The 17,075-nt window shown below is 48.9% G+C and overlaps 1 protein-coding gene across 4 annotated transcripts in view; it reads left to right on the top strand.

Annotated features, from left to right (window-relative positions):
* HOXC4 (homeobox C4) overlaps window positions 1-14,788 on the top strand; it is a 61,286-nt gene extending 46,498 nt beyond the window's left edge. For 2 of the 4 annotated variants that reach the window (XM_033221831.1, XM_033221830.1), the window contains exons 2-3: window positions 11,929-13,126; window positions 13,615-14,788. In XM_033221831.1, the coding sequence (XP_033077722.1) occupies window positions 12,688-13,126; window positions 13,615-13,970 (795 nt within the window). In that variant the 5' untranslated portion in view covers window positions 11,929-12,687 and the 3' untranslated portion in view covers window positions 13,971-14,788. Of the gene's footprint in view, window positions 1-11,708; window positions 13,127-13,614 lie in introns of those variants that run through there. The other 2 variants (XM_033221833.1, XM_033221832.1) reach the window with 2 other exon arrangements.
* The last annotated feature ends 2,287 nt before the right edge of the window (window positions 14,789-17,075 follow it).

Here is a 17,075-nt window from a genome sequence, read left to right as displayed (position 1 = left end):
GCAGTCCACTGCTGGGTCCAGACCCGGGCATTCTCCCCCGACTCCTTCTCCAGAGCTTTGTTTCAGAGTGAATTTTCTGGTTGGGTTCTCCTCCCCTTCTCTTCCTGATCTCTTGCCCTCTTTGAGCTAAGGGGCAGGAGTTCTGATGGACTGTGCCACCTAGACCTCTAAGCCCTCCCCTGGGGGCATTAAGAGCACAAGAATGGGAAGGATAGTCCAGACTGAGCTGGAGTTTTTCAACACTCCCCTCCTTGTTTGTCTTCTGGGTGGAGCTGGTTTGGGGACAATGCCACAGGCCAGGTGGGAAAGACAAGGATGACAAGCCAGAAAAAGAGCAGCTCTTCTCAGAAGTCATTGAGCCCTCACTTCCCAAGTTACCTTCAACCACACAGCTCCATCTGCCTCTTTTGAGACTAAGTTTTGCTCTTGTCGCCCTGGCTGGAGTGCAATGGTGCAATCTCGGCTCATCACAAACTCTGTCTCCTGGGTTCAAGCAATTCTCCTGCCTCAACCTCCGAAGTAGCTGGGATTACAGGTGCCCACCACCACACCCAGCTAATTTTTGTATTTTTGGTGGAGACGAGGTTTAATCGTGTTGCCCAGGCTGACCTCAGGTAATCCACATGCCTCAGCCTCCCAAAGTGCTGGGATTACAGGTGTGTGCCACCGCGTCCAACCTTTTTTTTTTTTTTTTTGAGACGGAGTTTCACTCTTGTTGCCCAGACTGTAGTGCAATGGCAGGATCTCAGCTCACTGCAACTTCTGCCTCCTGGGTTCAAGCAATTCTCCTGCCTCAGCCTCCTAAGTAGCTGGGATTACAGGCATGTACCACCACGTCTGGCTAATTTTGTATTTTTAATAGAGACAGGGTTTCTCCATGTTGGTCAGGCTGGTCTCAAACTCCTGACCTCAGGTGATCCGCCTGCCTTGGCCTCCCAAAGTGCTGGGATTACAGGCATGAGCCACCGCGGCTGACCCCATTTTCCTCTTTTATGAGTTAGGATAAAAGGACACACTTATTCTTCCCCAGTGAATGGTGTGGCAGGTTGTTGGAAACCAACTCTCCCCTCAGTGTGGACTTCTTACACTGGGTACCAGTTCTCGTGAAGAGTTAAGAAACAAAGATGGGGGAGACTGGTTCCATCCACACAGGCACTGGGAAAAGAGATTTTATGAGTGCCTCGACCCCTCCTAATATCTAGGTAAACTTTCTCTTTTTGACTATTGCTCTTCTTCCATAGCTGCTTTGGACTGAGTTTTTGAGAGGGGGAATGCCGAAACATCACTGTTCTATGATTTAATTAGGTCTTTTTTGCTGAGAAGGCAAGTACCACCACCCTGAGCCTCTTCTTTAGTGGGACTAGGGCCCCTGAAGCCCTTTGAGGTAAAGAAAGAAAATCTGGAATCAGGATGCCAAACTAGGGTTTTGGGGTGAGGGATTCAATTTAAGGAGAAGACAAGGCTATTTGAGAGCCAAGAAAGTCACATCCTTTCCTACCCCTCCCCACTTTTATTGGCTCCTTGTGACCCAGATTGGTGTCTGTTCTGATAATATCTCTGCTTGCTGCTTTGATGGGGCCCCAGGAACCCAAGGAATTGCCAGACAAGGTCTGGGCTGAGGAACTTGGGTGATACAGATCTCTTTATTTTTGAGCCCTACACAACCCTTGTAATCATCTCCCTCTTCCAATCCTAAGGTTCACTGAGAGGCAAAAGGGGAACAGAGATACCTCAGAGGAAGCAGTGTGGCTGTGCAATGTGGGACTTGGGAAAATTGAACTCGGTTAAAATTGAACTTCTTCAGCCTCTAAAGACCACATTTTGCCAGGCGTGGTGGCTGAAGCCTGTAATCCCAGCACTTTGGGAGGCCGAGACGGGCGGATCACGAGGTCAGGAGATCGAGACCATCCTGGCTAACATGGTGAAACCCCGTCTCTACTAAAAAAAAAAAAAAAAAAAAAAGACCACATTTTATCAGCTATGAGAAGAGATTGAACACTTGGGCTGGGCCCTGAGCCAGTCCACTGCTCCAGGCATGCTAGGGAGCCAGTGCAGGGAGAAGGCTGCTTCTCTACACCTGCACACATGTACAGAAAAAATTCTACAGTGATCTGCAACCCCATGTGGGCTGGCTGAAATGTGTAGCCTGGTCACCTAGGATCCTTTCAGTTCTGCACCACAGATCTGAGAGAGGCAATTCAGGGTTGGTTCTTCCCTAGGGTTCATTTCCCCTAGTTCCTGGCCCTGAACACCAGAATACTTGAACACACAGAAATACATATATGTGCCCAAGGATGGTATGGTAGAGGTCAGAAGCCTGGGCTGGATACAGTAACCAGCATGGAACCAACTTCCCACTCCTTCCCTCCCACTCCATTCTTCCTGTCAGCCCAGCTTCCAAACCATTTGTCCTCCCTACCCCACCCCCACCCCTCAAGCCCTGAGCAGCTGTTGAGTTTCCTTCCTTCTGCCTTTCTGGAAAACCCAAACCCTAGAGCTGACTCCAGGGATGGTGGCAGCCAGGCTTTCTGTGATCAGTATCGTGTTGTCCCAGATTGAGTTGTTGGGAGTTGGAGAGACATGGAGGGTCTAAACAGGCCAGAATCTTATCTGATCTAATCCCCCTCTCCTGCTGTTCCAAGCCCAAACTCCAAACTCCTCAGGGCTCCCTTGCTCAGACATTAGAAAGAAATCTTGTCTAGTAAATACTTCTTTCCAAAGTCAACTTTCTGGCTTGAAAATACAGGGTGTGTGTGTGTGTGTGTGTGGTGTGTGTGTGTGTGTGTAGGGAGTAGTAAGGGTCAGGTCTTTCATTTTATGTTGTGTCTCTCCCCATCCCCTGGGTGGAGGATGGGGACATGGGCTGAGGTTTTATTGAGGGTGCTTTTCCTGTTGGGAGTAAAGACAGGGTCGTAAACACCTAGAGGAGGGTGTTTTGATCTGGTAACTTCTCAGGAAGTAGCATCTGAGGTTTTGCTTTGTAAATCACTCTCCCCCAAAGCAGGCTTGGTAGATTGGATTGCACTTCCCCAAGCCCACCTGAGGCCCCTCCTTTCCTCCCTTCCCCAGTAAACTAAAGGAGAAATATAACAGAGCATCTGGAGTCTTCAAAATCCTTTGCCTCCAATTTCTTTTTTAAAAGGCTAGTTGGTGATTTTTTTTTTCCCCTCAAAGTTTTCCCCTAAAAAATAATGCAGCCTTTCATTTCCTTTTGCCCATGCAGTCCCTGGTCCCCCAACCCCTCAATCACAAAGGAACTAACATTGAAGGTAAATGGCTTCAGAGCCTGGCTGTAGATAGCAGGACTCTTCTGTTCTGGGGCTCATCTCTCCCTGTCACTCTTTCCCCAAGCCTCAAACCCCCTTGGACAAGGTAGAACTTCAGATGTATAAGAGAAAGAGTTCATGGGAGCTAGGAATAAGAGGAGATGGGAGGGGGGCATGGGGGAACCCCATCATGTACTGCTTGAATGGAGGGAGCTCTGCAGTCTGTCACTGGGTTTTTTGTGATTAAGAGATGGGTGCAGGGGTGTGTGTGTGTGTGTGTGTGTGTGTGTGTAAGCCCCCAGCCGTCTTATATCTCTATCTACCTAACAAACAATATATTTTACCTATTAAATAGCTCCATTTCCTAAAGATAATGAGTCTTCCCCTCCTAAGGATCCCCTACCCCCTCCCTAGCAAGTCCCTCCTTTGAGCCTGGGGCTAAGGAGCTGAAGGAAAACGAAGTTAAGAGCCCTCTAACTCAGCCTTAGTTCAAGCCAGATCAGGTCAGGAATCTTTCAGGCCCAGGCATCAGGGCTTATATTCATTACCAGTAAAATGCCCCTATATGCTGGAAATATGTCATAGATTATATAAGTTCCTGGGCCCTTTTAGTACTTGTGAAGGCTCTAGTCCACCCTCATTTCTTTCTCAGAGAAGCCTGGACTGGGATACCCTAAACCCACAAGCACTAGAGATTCCTCTTCATTCCTAGGACTCCATGCAAATAATCTTCACAGAGAGCTCAGCACTCCTATAGTTATATATGTGAAAATGTATTTGTAGATAGTTCGTTCTATGTCTATATCAGGATGTATGTTTTATACTCCTTTTTACTCCACGTTTAAATGCAGATTTATAGATCTTTAGATTTATAGAACCATAGTGAACATAATGGTCCTCGGTCGAATTCCTGTGTGCACTTTACCAATCTTTCTATAGTGGTTGGATGTATATGCTAGGATGTATTGGTACAACTCTCTTGAAACACCTAGTGAATAGTTGGGAATTTTTTTCTTGGTTGGAAAGAACCATGTGTGTGTTCAATGTGCATTCTGAAAATTTTATCTAGATTTATGCAAGGATCCTAACCCATAAAATAGCTACATATTGAAGCTACATATTTAGAGGTCTTTACAGTCTTTGCATTTTTGCTGAAAAACTTACATGTTTGGACATATGTTTAGGGATGGTTTCATAATGCATGCATCTGTGTATAGGGGCATAGATCTCCCTTCTAGAAGGACTTAAACTTACTGCATCTCTCTGTCTCCCTCTCTATCTCTGCGTCTGTGATATACAAAAATATTAGGTGAGTGGGTGTAGGGAACAAATATATTTTGGATGTTTAGCTTATTAAAGCAAGTAATTCTGTCTCTATTTCCAAGACTATCTCCAAAGCTAGTCCCACTGAGTTATCCGCCCCCAAAAACCGACTCTAAGGGTCATAGCCTGCCTCCAGGCTGCCTCTGTGACCCAAGATCCAAGCCGAGGCTCCTTACCTCTCAAAGTAGCCACTAAAAGAAAGGGGGAGAGAAGGAAGGGGAGAGTCCTCCAGCCCAGTTCCTCTTGGATCCCCAGGGCGAGAGGCTGACAGGGGCTTGTAGGTCTCCCTACACCCCCAACTGGGCCTTTGAAATGTGGGGGAAAAGGGGATCAAGTCCCCAACAATTTTTGTAGGGTGCCCAAATGATGCCAGGGTTATTGCACAACCCATAGGTTCCTCCTCCCCAGTTGTTCTTGATGCCCAGGGCCCAATTAAGCGGCCGCCTTGCTCCCAGCAACCCCGCTCTTATCGGCTGGGATTGATGCCTCAGCGGCTCCTGTATATCATTTCCAAGATTTTTTCTGTCCAACTCCTCAGCTCCTTTGGCTTCCGCGGCTTTGACTAATGATTGCTACAGATGCCAACGTCTCCAGAATCCTAATAGCCAGGCAGGCGGACTCTTATTTACCCGGCAACATTGCTGTGGGGGAGGGGGCCTGGGGGGCAAGTATTGGGGTGTCGTAGGTCAGGGGACAGGGAGAAGGTTGTGGCCAACTCAAGTGTCACTGAACTTCTTCCCAGTCAGAAAGACATTCCCAATCCCCTTCTGTCCTTGTATATACATATATACACACTGTTAATAGTAACTCATTGCTGCCTCGTTAGAAAAGATCAAAGAATGAACACAACGTAGGAGAATAAGCAGAGCAATGTTTATTTGTTGTAAATAAATGAGAGATTAAGTGGAAAACCAGCAGTTTGGGGAGGAAAAAGAGAAATGGAAAGAAGTCAGCCACAGTGGGAGAAGGGGCTGCTTTTCTTCATTTCTTGTCTTCCCCTTTCTCCTCTCACCCTAAGTCTACTCTTCTCAATTTCTCCCCTCTTTCCCTTCCTTCGCCTCACCTTCAATCCCTCGGGTGGAGGGGCTGAACAGCGTGTTCCCGGGCGCAGGTGGGCGCAGCCACCCCAGGCTGCTGCAGGGTGCCCGCTGAGGCTGCCAGGGCGAGGGGGCCTCTGGGCTGTGGAGCGAAAAGTCAGATCCACCGCCTACTGCGGGGTAGGGGCCGCAGCGGGGTGGTCCCTCTTGCGCTGACTGGCGTAAAGTTGTGGCCGAATTCGCGTCTCTTCTGGTGCTTCTCGCCCGCCAGCGCAGGGCCCAGGTGTCTGGGGCGAAGGGGAGCTCCCCCGCAAGCCTGGAGCCAGGCGTCGCGCTTCTTCCGGGCTCAATCCAGACCTTCCAACACACACCTCATTCGGGGGAGGAGAAAAGCACAGAACCGCGGAGAGCCCAGCTCTAAGGCCAGGCCTGAAGGGATAATTCACACAGGGAACGTTTTCCTATCAGAGAATAATGGAGCACAAAATAATTCAGAAAGCTAGTGGGCAGGACCACAGCCTGAGAGTCCCGCGCCACCGGGCCGCTGCAGAGCCGGTTGCCGCCCGAGCACCGCGGCAGGACCATTTCGCTGGAATGTAGGGCGAGGCCGCAGCCCGCCCCGGACCCAGGCCGCGAGGTGCGCGCAGGCAGCCGAGGGGCCGCCTCTAAATTACAGCCCGCCGGGAAGACTCGGAAATACAAAAAGGGAGCCGAAAGATTTAAACAGTCGGAGGGAGAGGCGTCCCGAGGCGGCCAAAGCGGAAATCAATCACGTAATTAAAACAGGGAGGGGGCGAGGCCCGAGGCTGGGGGTCCCGGGTTCGGAGGAGGGGGCCAAGGTGCAGGCCGAGGCTGGCGAGCGGCTTAGGGACGTGGCTCACCCGCCAGGAACAGAGCGTGCGGAGGGGCTTCGGGGAAGTTTATAACACATCGCTATTGATTCCCACTTGGCTGGGAAGAGCAGACTCTGGTGCCCTCTCCCAGGCCAGACCCTGAAACCGTCGATGGCCCTTTCTCCGACTTTCCCATTTTTGTGGGGTTGAGACGCGCAACTGCAGTTGAAGGCCGTTCCCCAGATCCCACTGGTGCCACGATTTTGCCAAGGCAAGTTTGCGAACCCAAATGGCATCAAGATGCTGCCTCTGGGTTTGAGGGGATGGAGGGAGGTGACACCTCAGTTTCAGGCACTTAGAAATCTCTCTCGGCCTTGATTCCTCCAACCCAGGATTCAAGGCATGCCGATCTATGGGCCGAGGCTTGGAAGGGGTGTGCGAGGCAGACGGGGTTATTAAACGGGGAGCTTGGGGCTGAGCAAACTGGATCCCTTTGGGCAGGAAAGGAGAAAGAACAGTTCCTGGAAGGGAAAAAAAGGCACCCCGGGAGCTGTGTTTTGTGAGGGGAAGATGCTCTTATTATTGAGGTTAATCATGGTAATGATCTGATATCGCTGGGTCAGCCCAGGAGACCGCGCTCTCCAAAGTTCTTTCTCACAGAGGTTTCTCGAGGAGTCAAGGGTTCTCCAACTTGACTGTGGTTGGGGAAAATAAAATAAAGACCTCCAATCCCTTCTTCTGCCTTTTCATCTCCCTCCCTTAAAAACTCCAGAAAAAGGGAAAGCTTATAAAATCTCCAACACCCCACTTTTTCCTCGACTCTCTCCAGTTTACTAAAATGCATGGTCTTTGGGAATTGAGCTTTTCTGGATCACCCTTCTTGTGAAGCAACAGAGGTGATCCGACTGAGTCCCCATGAATTCTGACGCTGACCCTGGAGAGGACCCAGGATTCCCTTGCCTACTATAGAATTCTCTCTCTATCCTTAGCTTTTCCCAGTCTCTGCCTTCTTTGCTCTTGGGTACCTAATCTCATGGGTCTCTGGCAGTTCAAAGGCCAAGAACAGATTAAGGCACTTTGAGATACCCTCATAAACTCTTAAAAGTGTTTCCAGCTTCCTGTCATCTCTTTAATACTGGGAGGACCAGGCCAGGGAGCCCTCCATAAACTAACCTAAGGCCAGCCTGGTTTCTAGATCTTTTCAAGCCAAATTTAGGTTCCTTGAAAAATAAAACTCCCCCTCCCCAGCAAGAAATTCAGGTTACAAACCTGCAGCAGAGCAAGGTTCCTGCATCCACACATCAGAAGTTTCAGCAACAATTTTCATAACATGAAGAATTAAAGCTTGCATCAAAGTTAGCAAGGGACACCCCAAACCAAGTTTTAAAAAGCAGTCTTGAAGAGGGGTGGGGGTCGATGAGGCTGGGATGAGGGAGGAAGGTGGTGGGGAACCCAATCTCTAACTAACAATTTCTCCAGCATAAAAATGAAACATCAAATTCGTTAGCCCAGGGCCTTCATTTTTCCCCTTCCACATTATAACTAGTTATTGAACTCGCTGGAAGATCTAAAGGCCATTTGCGAAGAGACAAATTTCAATGGAGTTTCCTCATCAATAACCCCATGGCAGTGACCTATTGGAACAAGTCAAACACCCGAGGTGAAATGCAGGTCACTCTGTCTAACCAATATTAAAATGCGGCCACTTTTTAAAAAGCCACTTTAAACGAGATTTAAGGAAAATTGAATTCCAAGGAAGGCAAGGCAAGGCAGGGGAAATCCATGAGAGGACCTCGCTTACGGTCTCCAAACAAACAAGAGAAATTCATCTTCAATATTTTAAAGAGGGGCAAATTAACATTCCATGATTGCTTTTTTTTTTTTTTTTTTTTTTTTTTTGCTAGACTATAAGCTATTCCAGGAGAAGAAAAAAGGTTGAGTATTTTCTGGTGACACATCCAGGTTATTAAAATCATCTTAGACCAATTCATTACTTTTACTGACAAGAGATTTAAGAAAAAATCAATTAAGCATTTGCATATTCTTTTGCATACATTAGCCCTCGCTGGAGCATTAGAAAGGGACACACACACACACACACACACACACACACGAAAAAAAATGGGATATGAGCCTTGATTTAGTTTGGGGTTTTCAAGTTGCCCAAAGGAAAAAAAATCAAAGTGAAATGAATTGCCTGATTGCATAACATCTAAAAGTCAATTTATATGAGTGAAAGTAAACAGACATGTTACAATTTTTAATCCCTAAAACAACAACAACAACAACATTCACACACATAAGCCCTGCATTTTAAAGAGTAGGGAAAGGAATGACCCTCATTTTCCTTCCCTTTGCCCTCCAAATCCTGAATTGGTTCACCCATTTATTTTTCTCCCTTGGAAAAATCAGAGAGGGGCGAGATTTTAATGCAGCAGAGAATCTGTGGAGCCGCTGAGCTCTCTCAGCCGGCAGCTTGTTACTGGGGAGGGGAGGAATATGGGTTATCCAACGGTCAGTATGGTAATCCAGGCACAATAAGGCCTCACACACAATGGACACATATTTTTCTTCAGCGATGTCAGAAGGGAAGCGCTTTGTACTGAAACGTGTTTCCGAAAGAGAAACCAAATCGAGATTTAGAAAGGAGATGGGGTGGAGGGGCAATTGCAGAGAGCATTTGGATGCTGGCAAAAGGTAGTCAGAAAAAATAAAAATAAATAAAACTGGGGCAAAGTAAGGTGGAGGACAGGGCAGAGGTGCGGTCCCTGGGCCAGCAAGGCGGGAGGCAGGAGGGTGAAACACAAAAGAAGACAGGACCAGATACAAGGATTCATCACAGATGAGAGCTGCTTTAGTACGCCCACCCCCTCCCAATTAAGCCATTGCTAAGTGCAAAAGCCCTTCGAACGGATTTTATTTCTGTGCTTGTAATAATATCCAGGTGAAAATGTTTGTGTGTATGTGTGTGGTATTTTACCCATGTGATAGGCGACTTCCTTGCTATTAAGCTGTAGGAGCCCAAAGGGAGTTGCTGTTGTTGTTTTGTAAATGATATAGATGAGTGTGGGCACATTTGGGGGAACCTTGGAGATTTCACTTTCTGGATGTGCATGTTGAATTAGCTGCACAAACCTGGAATGAGAACTCTACATTTAATTTATAGCTGCATAAAGAGGCATTTAATATATTAATAAATATTAATAGCGTGCATGCATATATGTTAACCATAATAACCAAAGACAGACTTGACATTCAGTTGGGGGCATCTGAACCCTCTGTGTCTACTACTTACACTGGCCCAAAGTCAGTCTCCTTGACCCACCTGCAGAAGTTCAGAAACCTGGCCGGGATGGATTGTGACAGGCAACATATTGGGGAGGACTTCTTAACAAGTCCAGGAGGGTGAAGATTGAAGAAAAGAAGGTTAGGGCCAGGGCAGGGATGGTAGAAGTTGAGTGTGTGGGCTGAGAGGAGGAGAGTCAGGCTCACAGCTCACCTTTCCAGGTGAGGCAGCTGTATCCAGGTACAGGCCTAGAAGGGGGACAGGGAGTGGGGCCCGGTTTCCTCCCTCTTCATCAACCCTCTCCCCACGGTACCAAAGTTTGCTGAGCTTTGGACTTCCCCATGGAGTCATCTGGGACTATAGTTCAGACTTAGGTACTAGGATTCAGCACTGGTTTCCCTTTGCCCTCTTCCAGCAATTTTTAATGAACCCACCCCCACCATCAATGATTAAAATAAGACAACCCTCACACAACCCAAACCACTGTTAACCAAGCAGTAGCCTTCCTCTGCCCCCTCACTCACAGTCTCAAGTTCCTCTCCAACCTAATCAGCCTGTCCTCACATGCAGAGGGTTCCAGACAAGAGTGGGCAAGGGTTCTCAGCCAACTCTGAGAATTTGGGAATCTCCATAAGAGGTGGTCAGCCTCTGGGGAACTCCTGTTCCTTCACCTGGCCAGGTGACAGTGGGGATGGGCACTGTCCTCTTGGAGAGAGAGTATTCAGGGACCCCCAAGCGCCAGCTCTTTGGAAGCTAAGCGCCGGCCCTGCTGAGCCTGGGGTGGGGTTGGGGGCCTAAACATTAGAAGAGGGAAGGCAGGGAGGGCCCAGGCGGGAATCGGCACCCTTTGGGCACTGCCTGTGGTCCAGCTTCCGTCTCATTCCAGCCCTCTGGGGAAGCCCTAATTTGGAAGTGCGAACCCTCTCCAACATCCCAAAGGTGATGAAAAAAGGATGGGAATCTCTTGCCTTCAGTCTCCCTCTCACAAGGGCTTTATTTTTTTTCCCTTTCCCCTCCTTATTCCCTTAATTGCAGATGTTCTAATTAAACCTCAAATAGTTGTTATGCCGTTTTAAAAGGTACTTATTCAAGTGTCAACCAGGCTGGGCTGGGAGGAGGCAGCGTAGGGCGGCGAATTAAAGGTAGATTGACTAATCACGGCGGCGATCATAATAATAAAATCAGAGGGGAAAAAATCACATTACGACTTTTCGTGGAAAGGAGGGAGCAGGCAGCCAGCGGCCGCCAGCCCCGCGCCGCCGCCGACACAAAGAGTGCGGACGATTCCGCGAGACTGATTTATGACGTTTCACAGCCCTATAAAAGCTGTAGCGACGAGGCAAGCGCTCCTACCACCGCTGGCAGATTTAGTCTAATAAATAAAACATAAACAGTTAACTTTATGTGTCACTTTTATTGTTATCAAGTAAAATATAGCCGAGCCTCGGCAAGCTATGATTTTAAACTATAATTGTTATCAAGTACAACAAGGGGACCCGGCTCCCTCCCTGGGCTCTCCCCACTGCTACCCCCCCAACTCTGAGTTATGGGCGATCAGTTCATTGGAATCAGTGGCCTGACAGGACCACCCCTAGCTGGGGGGTGGGGTGGTTAGGAAAGCAGCTTTTCCTGGCCCCCTCCCTCCTCTATGGCCCTGCCACCCTCCTCCATCAGGGTACCACTGTGAGTGGGTGGCAGAGAGAGGGGAGGGGGTGTGAATGGGCTGGAGACCCCCAAGGCTGGCCCTGCCTCCCCAACTTGGTGAGCTTAGCCTTCCGTTTTTGGAAAGCAGCCTGGAGCTGGCCCTTAAGAATTCGTGTTTACATGTAAACACACGTGTTACACGGATACAGCTCCTAGCCAGAAGCAAGCAGGCTCTACCCACACAGTCCTCCCTATTAGCTAGGTCTGCCCTCTGTGGGGACAGAGAAAGAACTCTCAGGGTCTTGGCTGGGCACCATCAGAGGGCACTGACTCCTGGCAGAAAGCTCTCCTCCGTGCCCCATCTCCTTGGAGATAATTGTCAGAAAATAGCAGGCCGGGCTGAATGGGGAGTGGAAACAGGAGCCAGCAGTAGAAGAGATTCTCTGCTCTGGGGCTGGGGCAGGGAGGGTCAGTGGGTAGCAGGGGAAGGTGAGACTTCTGAACTCTGCTTTTGCCAACCACTTCCTGTCTCTCTTCAGCGGGGGCTCAACCCCCAGACCTCCAGAAATGACGTCAGAATCATTTGCATCCCGCTGCCTCTACCTGCCTGGTCCAGCTGGGACCCTGCCTCGCCGGCCCCATGGCCAGAGGGTTGGGTGAGTGTGTATGGGGAAGAGGGCTGGACTCTGGTATCCTTGGATGGGGGGCACTCCAGGCTCTCCAGCCTCCTCGGCTCAGCCTGGGCCCCTCCCCATCCAACCTCCACTCCAGTCCTCATTCAACTTCCTCTTCCTGCGAAAGAGGGGCGCTGCCCGGTGACCTACACAGACTGAGACACAATCGCCATGAATGGAGACCTCTGGAAAAGCTCAAGAGCCGAGGCCCACGGGGCCCAGCAGAGGCCTGAGGGGAGACCCTGGGCGGGGGCTGAATCACTGCCTCCCGACAGCCCCCCAATGCCCGGGCTTTGGAGGGGAGCCGGGAGCTTCCCATCTCCTTTTGCAGGGGAGGGTTGTCAGTCTGGTGGGATGTGCACTGGCGGCACCCCAACCCCTGCCAGCTAACCCCACATCACCACCACCCACCCCCCAGCACCACCACCACTACACACACAAAAAAATTGGATACATTTTGAATAAAGCGATTCGGTTCCTTATCCGGGGACTGGGTTGCTCCGTGTGATTGGCCGGCGGAGTCACATGGTGAAAGTAACTTTACAGGGTCGCTAGCTAGTAGGAGGGCTTTATGGAGCAGAAAAACGACAAAGCGAGAAAAATTATTTTCCACTCCAGAAATTAATGATCATGAGCTCGTATTTGATGGACTCTAACTACATCGATCCGAAATTTCCTCCATGCGAAGAATATTCGCAAAATAGCTACATCCCTGAACACAGTCCGGAATATTACGGCCGGACCAGGGAATCGGGATTCCAGCATCACCACCAGGAGCTGTACCCACCACCGCCTCCGCGCCCTAGCTACCCTGAGCGCCAGTATAGCTGCACCAGTCTCCAGGGGCCGGGCAATTCGCGAGGCCACGGGCCGGCCCAGGCGAGCCACCACCACCCCGAGAAATCACAGTCGCTCTGCGAGCCGGCGCCTCTCTCAGGCGCCTCCGCCTCCCCGTCCCCAGCCCCGCCAGCCTGCAGCCAGCCAGCCCCAGACCATCCCTCCAGCGCCGCCAGCAAGCAACCCATAGTCTACCCATGGATGAAAAAAATTCACGTTAGCACGGGTAGGCAACTTTGCTTTTTGCTCCCCCCTCCCTCCCTTCTTCCCTAGCTCTCCCCACCCTCCTCGGCCCCCTCTGGCCCCCGTCCTCCTTTCTCTCCTTCCCCCTCTCTCTCCAGGAGCGACTCTGGGTTAGCACAATTGAACTGGATTTACGAGCGAGAATGGGTAATTACATCCCCCATAAATTTTATGGCTTAGCTACTCTGGGCAGTCCGAGCCATGTGCTACGATCTGTTATGTATGTGTGAAAACTATGCTCGCTTTCTAAGGGCGCATAAATAATTCAGTGTCGTTACAATGAGGATTCCCCTCTTATTACACTACAAAGTCTTCAGCTTCCTTCAACTTCTTTATAACTCATTTAAGCTTGATGACTTTATTTCCACCACTCCCTCCTCCTGTTCCTCAGAGCTGAGGATGGGGGGTGGGAGGCGGGGTGCCTGCTGCCTCTGAACCCCACTATTTGCTTTTCCCCTCCCCATCCCCCAGTGAACCCCAATTATAACGGAGGGGAACCCAAGCGCTCGAGAACAGCCTACACCCGGCAGCAAGTCCTGGAATTAGAGAAAGAGTTTCATTACAACCGCTACCTGACCCGAAGGAGAAGGATCGAGATCGCCCACTCGCTGTGCCTCTCTGAGAGGCAGATCAAAATCTGGTTCCAAAACCGTCGCATGAAATGGAAGAAGGACCACCGACTCCCCAACACCAAAGTCAGGTCAGCACCCCCGGCCGGCGCTGCGCCCAGCACCCTTTCGGCAGCTACCCCGGGTACTTCTGAAGACCACTCCCAGAGCGCCACGCCGCCGGAGCAGCAACGGGCAGAGGACATTACCAGGTTATAAAACATAACTCACACCCCTGCCCCCACCCCATGCCCCCACCCTCCCCTCACACACAAATTGACTCTTATTTATAGAATTTAATATATATATATATATCGGTTCTTTTCTCTCTTCCTCTCACCTTGTCCCTTGTCAGTTCCAAACAGACAAAACAGAAAAACAAACAAGCCCCCTGCCCTCCTCTGCCTTCCACTGTTAAGGACCCTTTTAAGCATGTGATGTTGTCTTAGCATGGTACCTGCTGGGTGTTTTTTTTTTTTTTTTTAAGGCCATTTGGGGGGTTATTTATTTTTTAAGAAAAAAACTGCAAAAATTATATATTGCAAGGTGTGATAGTCTGGTTTGGGTGAATTTCAGGGGAAATGAGGAAAAGAAAAAAGGAAAAAGATTTTAAAGCCAATTCTCATCCTTCTCCTCCTCCTTCTTCCCCCCTCTTTCCTTAGGCCTTTTGCATTGAAAATGCACCAGGGGAGGTTAGTGAGGGGGAAGTCATTTTAAGGAGAACAAAGCTATGAAGTTCTTTTGTATTATTGTTGGGGGGGGGTGCGGGAGGAGAGGGGGCAAAGACAGCAGACAAAGCTAAATGCATCTGGAGAGCCTCTCAAAGCTGTTCAGTTTGAGGAGCCAAAAGAAAATCAAAATGAACTTTCAGTTCAGAGAGGCAGTCTATAGGTAGAATCTCTCCCCACCCCCATCGTGGTTATTGTGTTTTTGGACTGAATTTACTTGATTATTGTAAAACTTGCAATAAAGAATTTTAGTGTTGATGTGAAATGCCCCGTGATCAATAATAAACCAGTGGATGTGAATTAGTTTTACGTCAATGTCTGATGGTTTCTTTTTATCCCCCTCCTTTCTCTGGCCTGGTAACATCCCATCTTCTCTATAGTTGCCTAAGTTTACTTTAAACAAACACAAATCTTAGCTCTCCATTAGTCTTCCAATGTCCTTAGAAGAAACAGCAAAAGGGTTGGGGTATGGGATCTTCAGAAGAGGGGGTGTGGAAGATTAAGGCTAATTTCTCCAGTCCCCTTGCTTCCCCCTGAGTCTGCAGAGAGGCCAGACTCCTCTGGGGGCACTTCAGTGGAGCTAAGGGTGGGGGGTGTCTCACTTTTCTATAGTTAGGTACAGTTTCTTCTTTCTGTATATTCTCTCTCTTCCCTTCTCCCTCCTCTGTGTTGAGTAGGCCTGCCTAATTTGTAGACAAGAGGGCAAGTTTAGGGAGTGGGAAGAAGAGTTTTCTTTCATCTTTAGGGCTCTTTTGGGATGAGGGATTAAGGAAGACATCCCCTCAACATTTGAGTTCTTAAAAAAAGAAAGGTTTCGAGCTGGTGATTCTGAAGCAGCAAAGTGACCTATCAGGATGCCTTCTCTGTTTGTTTAGGCTTGGAAAAAGGGGTAAGGTGGAGGCCAGAGGCCTGGGAGTTACCCTTGTTATGGATAGGCCTCAAAGGTTGATGCCTGGAGATAATAAAAGATTTTTACCTTTTTATTCCCTTCTATTATGGACCTGCCAGGTGTTGAGAAGAGACTTAGGGAGAGTCAAGGACCAACCTCTCTTTCTATAACCTCCTAGGTCCTGGCAGTGTATGGGGATAGCCTGAACAAGCCTGTCTGGCTGTAAAGAAATAAATTAATTAAATAAAATTGTTTCCTTGGGGCTAAAAAAGAAACAAAAAATCTTGCCTGGATTAAGTAAGAGAAAGGCCAGGTTTTGACTTATGATTAGGTTTTGGTAGGAGAATTATCCCAAATAATTGTGGTCTGAGAACCAGGCCCTAGCAAGGCCTGCTTAATTTTTTGCTTGTTTGTTAGGAGAAAGTGGGAGGAGGGCTGTTGGTGAGCTTCTTCTCAGATAATTTATCCATATTTCAAGAAGAAAGGCAATTGGAAGTAGAAGACAGAGGGAGAAGAGATCTAGGGCATGCAGGGAAGCCAGGGATACCCCTTCCCCCATCCCCAAATTCTGGAGTGAAAGGCAACAGCAGCACTAAGTTGTACAAATCGCATTGGTGTGATTTGAATTTATTTCCTTTTGAACCACTTGCTGGATGTTACTTGCTGTGTGTGCGTGTGTGTGTGTGTGTGTGTGTGTGTATGCATGCCCTCACAAGTGTGTGTGCTGGGGGAAAGCTCTTAGTCCTTTAGGTCTACTTTTCCTCCCTCAGTGGTACCCTGGAGACAACAAAACATGCTGCCTACAGTGCGAGGAGGCAGGCCAACAATTATCTGGAGTTTTTTATATGATCAAGTGAATTAGGGGCCAAATCCAACTGTAGCCCTTATCGTCTTGAGGCGATTGCCCTTGGAACAGAAAAAGGGGGTTCTAGCTGCGCTTGTGAAAAGGGAAGGAAGGTCTAAGGGCACCAGGGTGTCTTTTCAAGCCTGTAAAGGAGCTAAGATGGAAAGCAGGGAAGGGGTAAATTGAGATCCATGGTTCTTTCCTAAGTTTGCTCGTGTGACTTTCAGGGAGTTTATCCCTCTCCTCCCAAAAGTGGAAGAGATGAGAGTGAGGAGGGGGAAAATTACTACATTTTATTTCCTAAGTTTCTGCCTGAAATTGCTGAAGGAACACTCTAGTTGAGGAAAAGCAGCACAAAAGGGTTGGAACACTTATTTTATTTCCCCTTCTTTACGTCTTCTGTTTCTTCTCCTTCCTCTTCCCTCACATACATGGTCATTCTCTGTGTGTCTCCTTCTGTCCTTTATGGTCCGAAAAGGAGAAACATCAGAAATCCGTAATTCTTGACAAATGAACGAACCCAAACTAAAATCCCTTACATTTGAGTTTGAAGATTTTGTCCTCTGGCCTTCCCTCCAGTGGGCTCCATTTTCTCCCCTTTCCCCAAAGTTCTCCTTTGCCTTGGACTTCGACACCCAGAATGGCAGGGCAGGGTTGGGGGGGCCAATCTGGGCCGAGGGCCGCAAGCCCCAGCAGTCTTGGTCCCTGCTGCTCTGCCTGATGCTGCTACAGCCTCACTGGAAGCTGAGGGCTGAGCTTTTATTTAAGTTGGGTTGAGCAGTGGGGAAAGGCTGGGGGGAGGACACAGCCCAGGTTCACGGGGAGGACACAGCATTTTCTCTCCCATTGCCTTTATATTCTGC

Source organism: Trachypithecus francoisi, unplaced genomic scaffold (assembly GCF_009764315.1).
Source record: "Trachypithecus francoisi isolate TF-2019V2 unplaced genomic scaffold, Tfra_2.0 Lachesis_group11, whole genome shotgun sequence".
NCBI classification, from domain to species: Eukaryota; Metazoa; Chordata; class Mammalia; order Primates; family Cercopithecidae; genus Trachypithecus; species Trachypithecus francoisi.
Note: the sequence above shows the minus strand (reverse complement) of the source record. Positions and strands in the feature narration are given on the sequence as shown.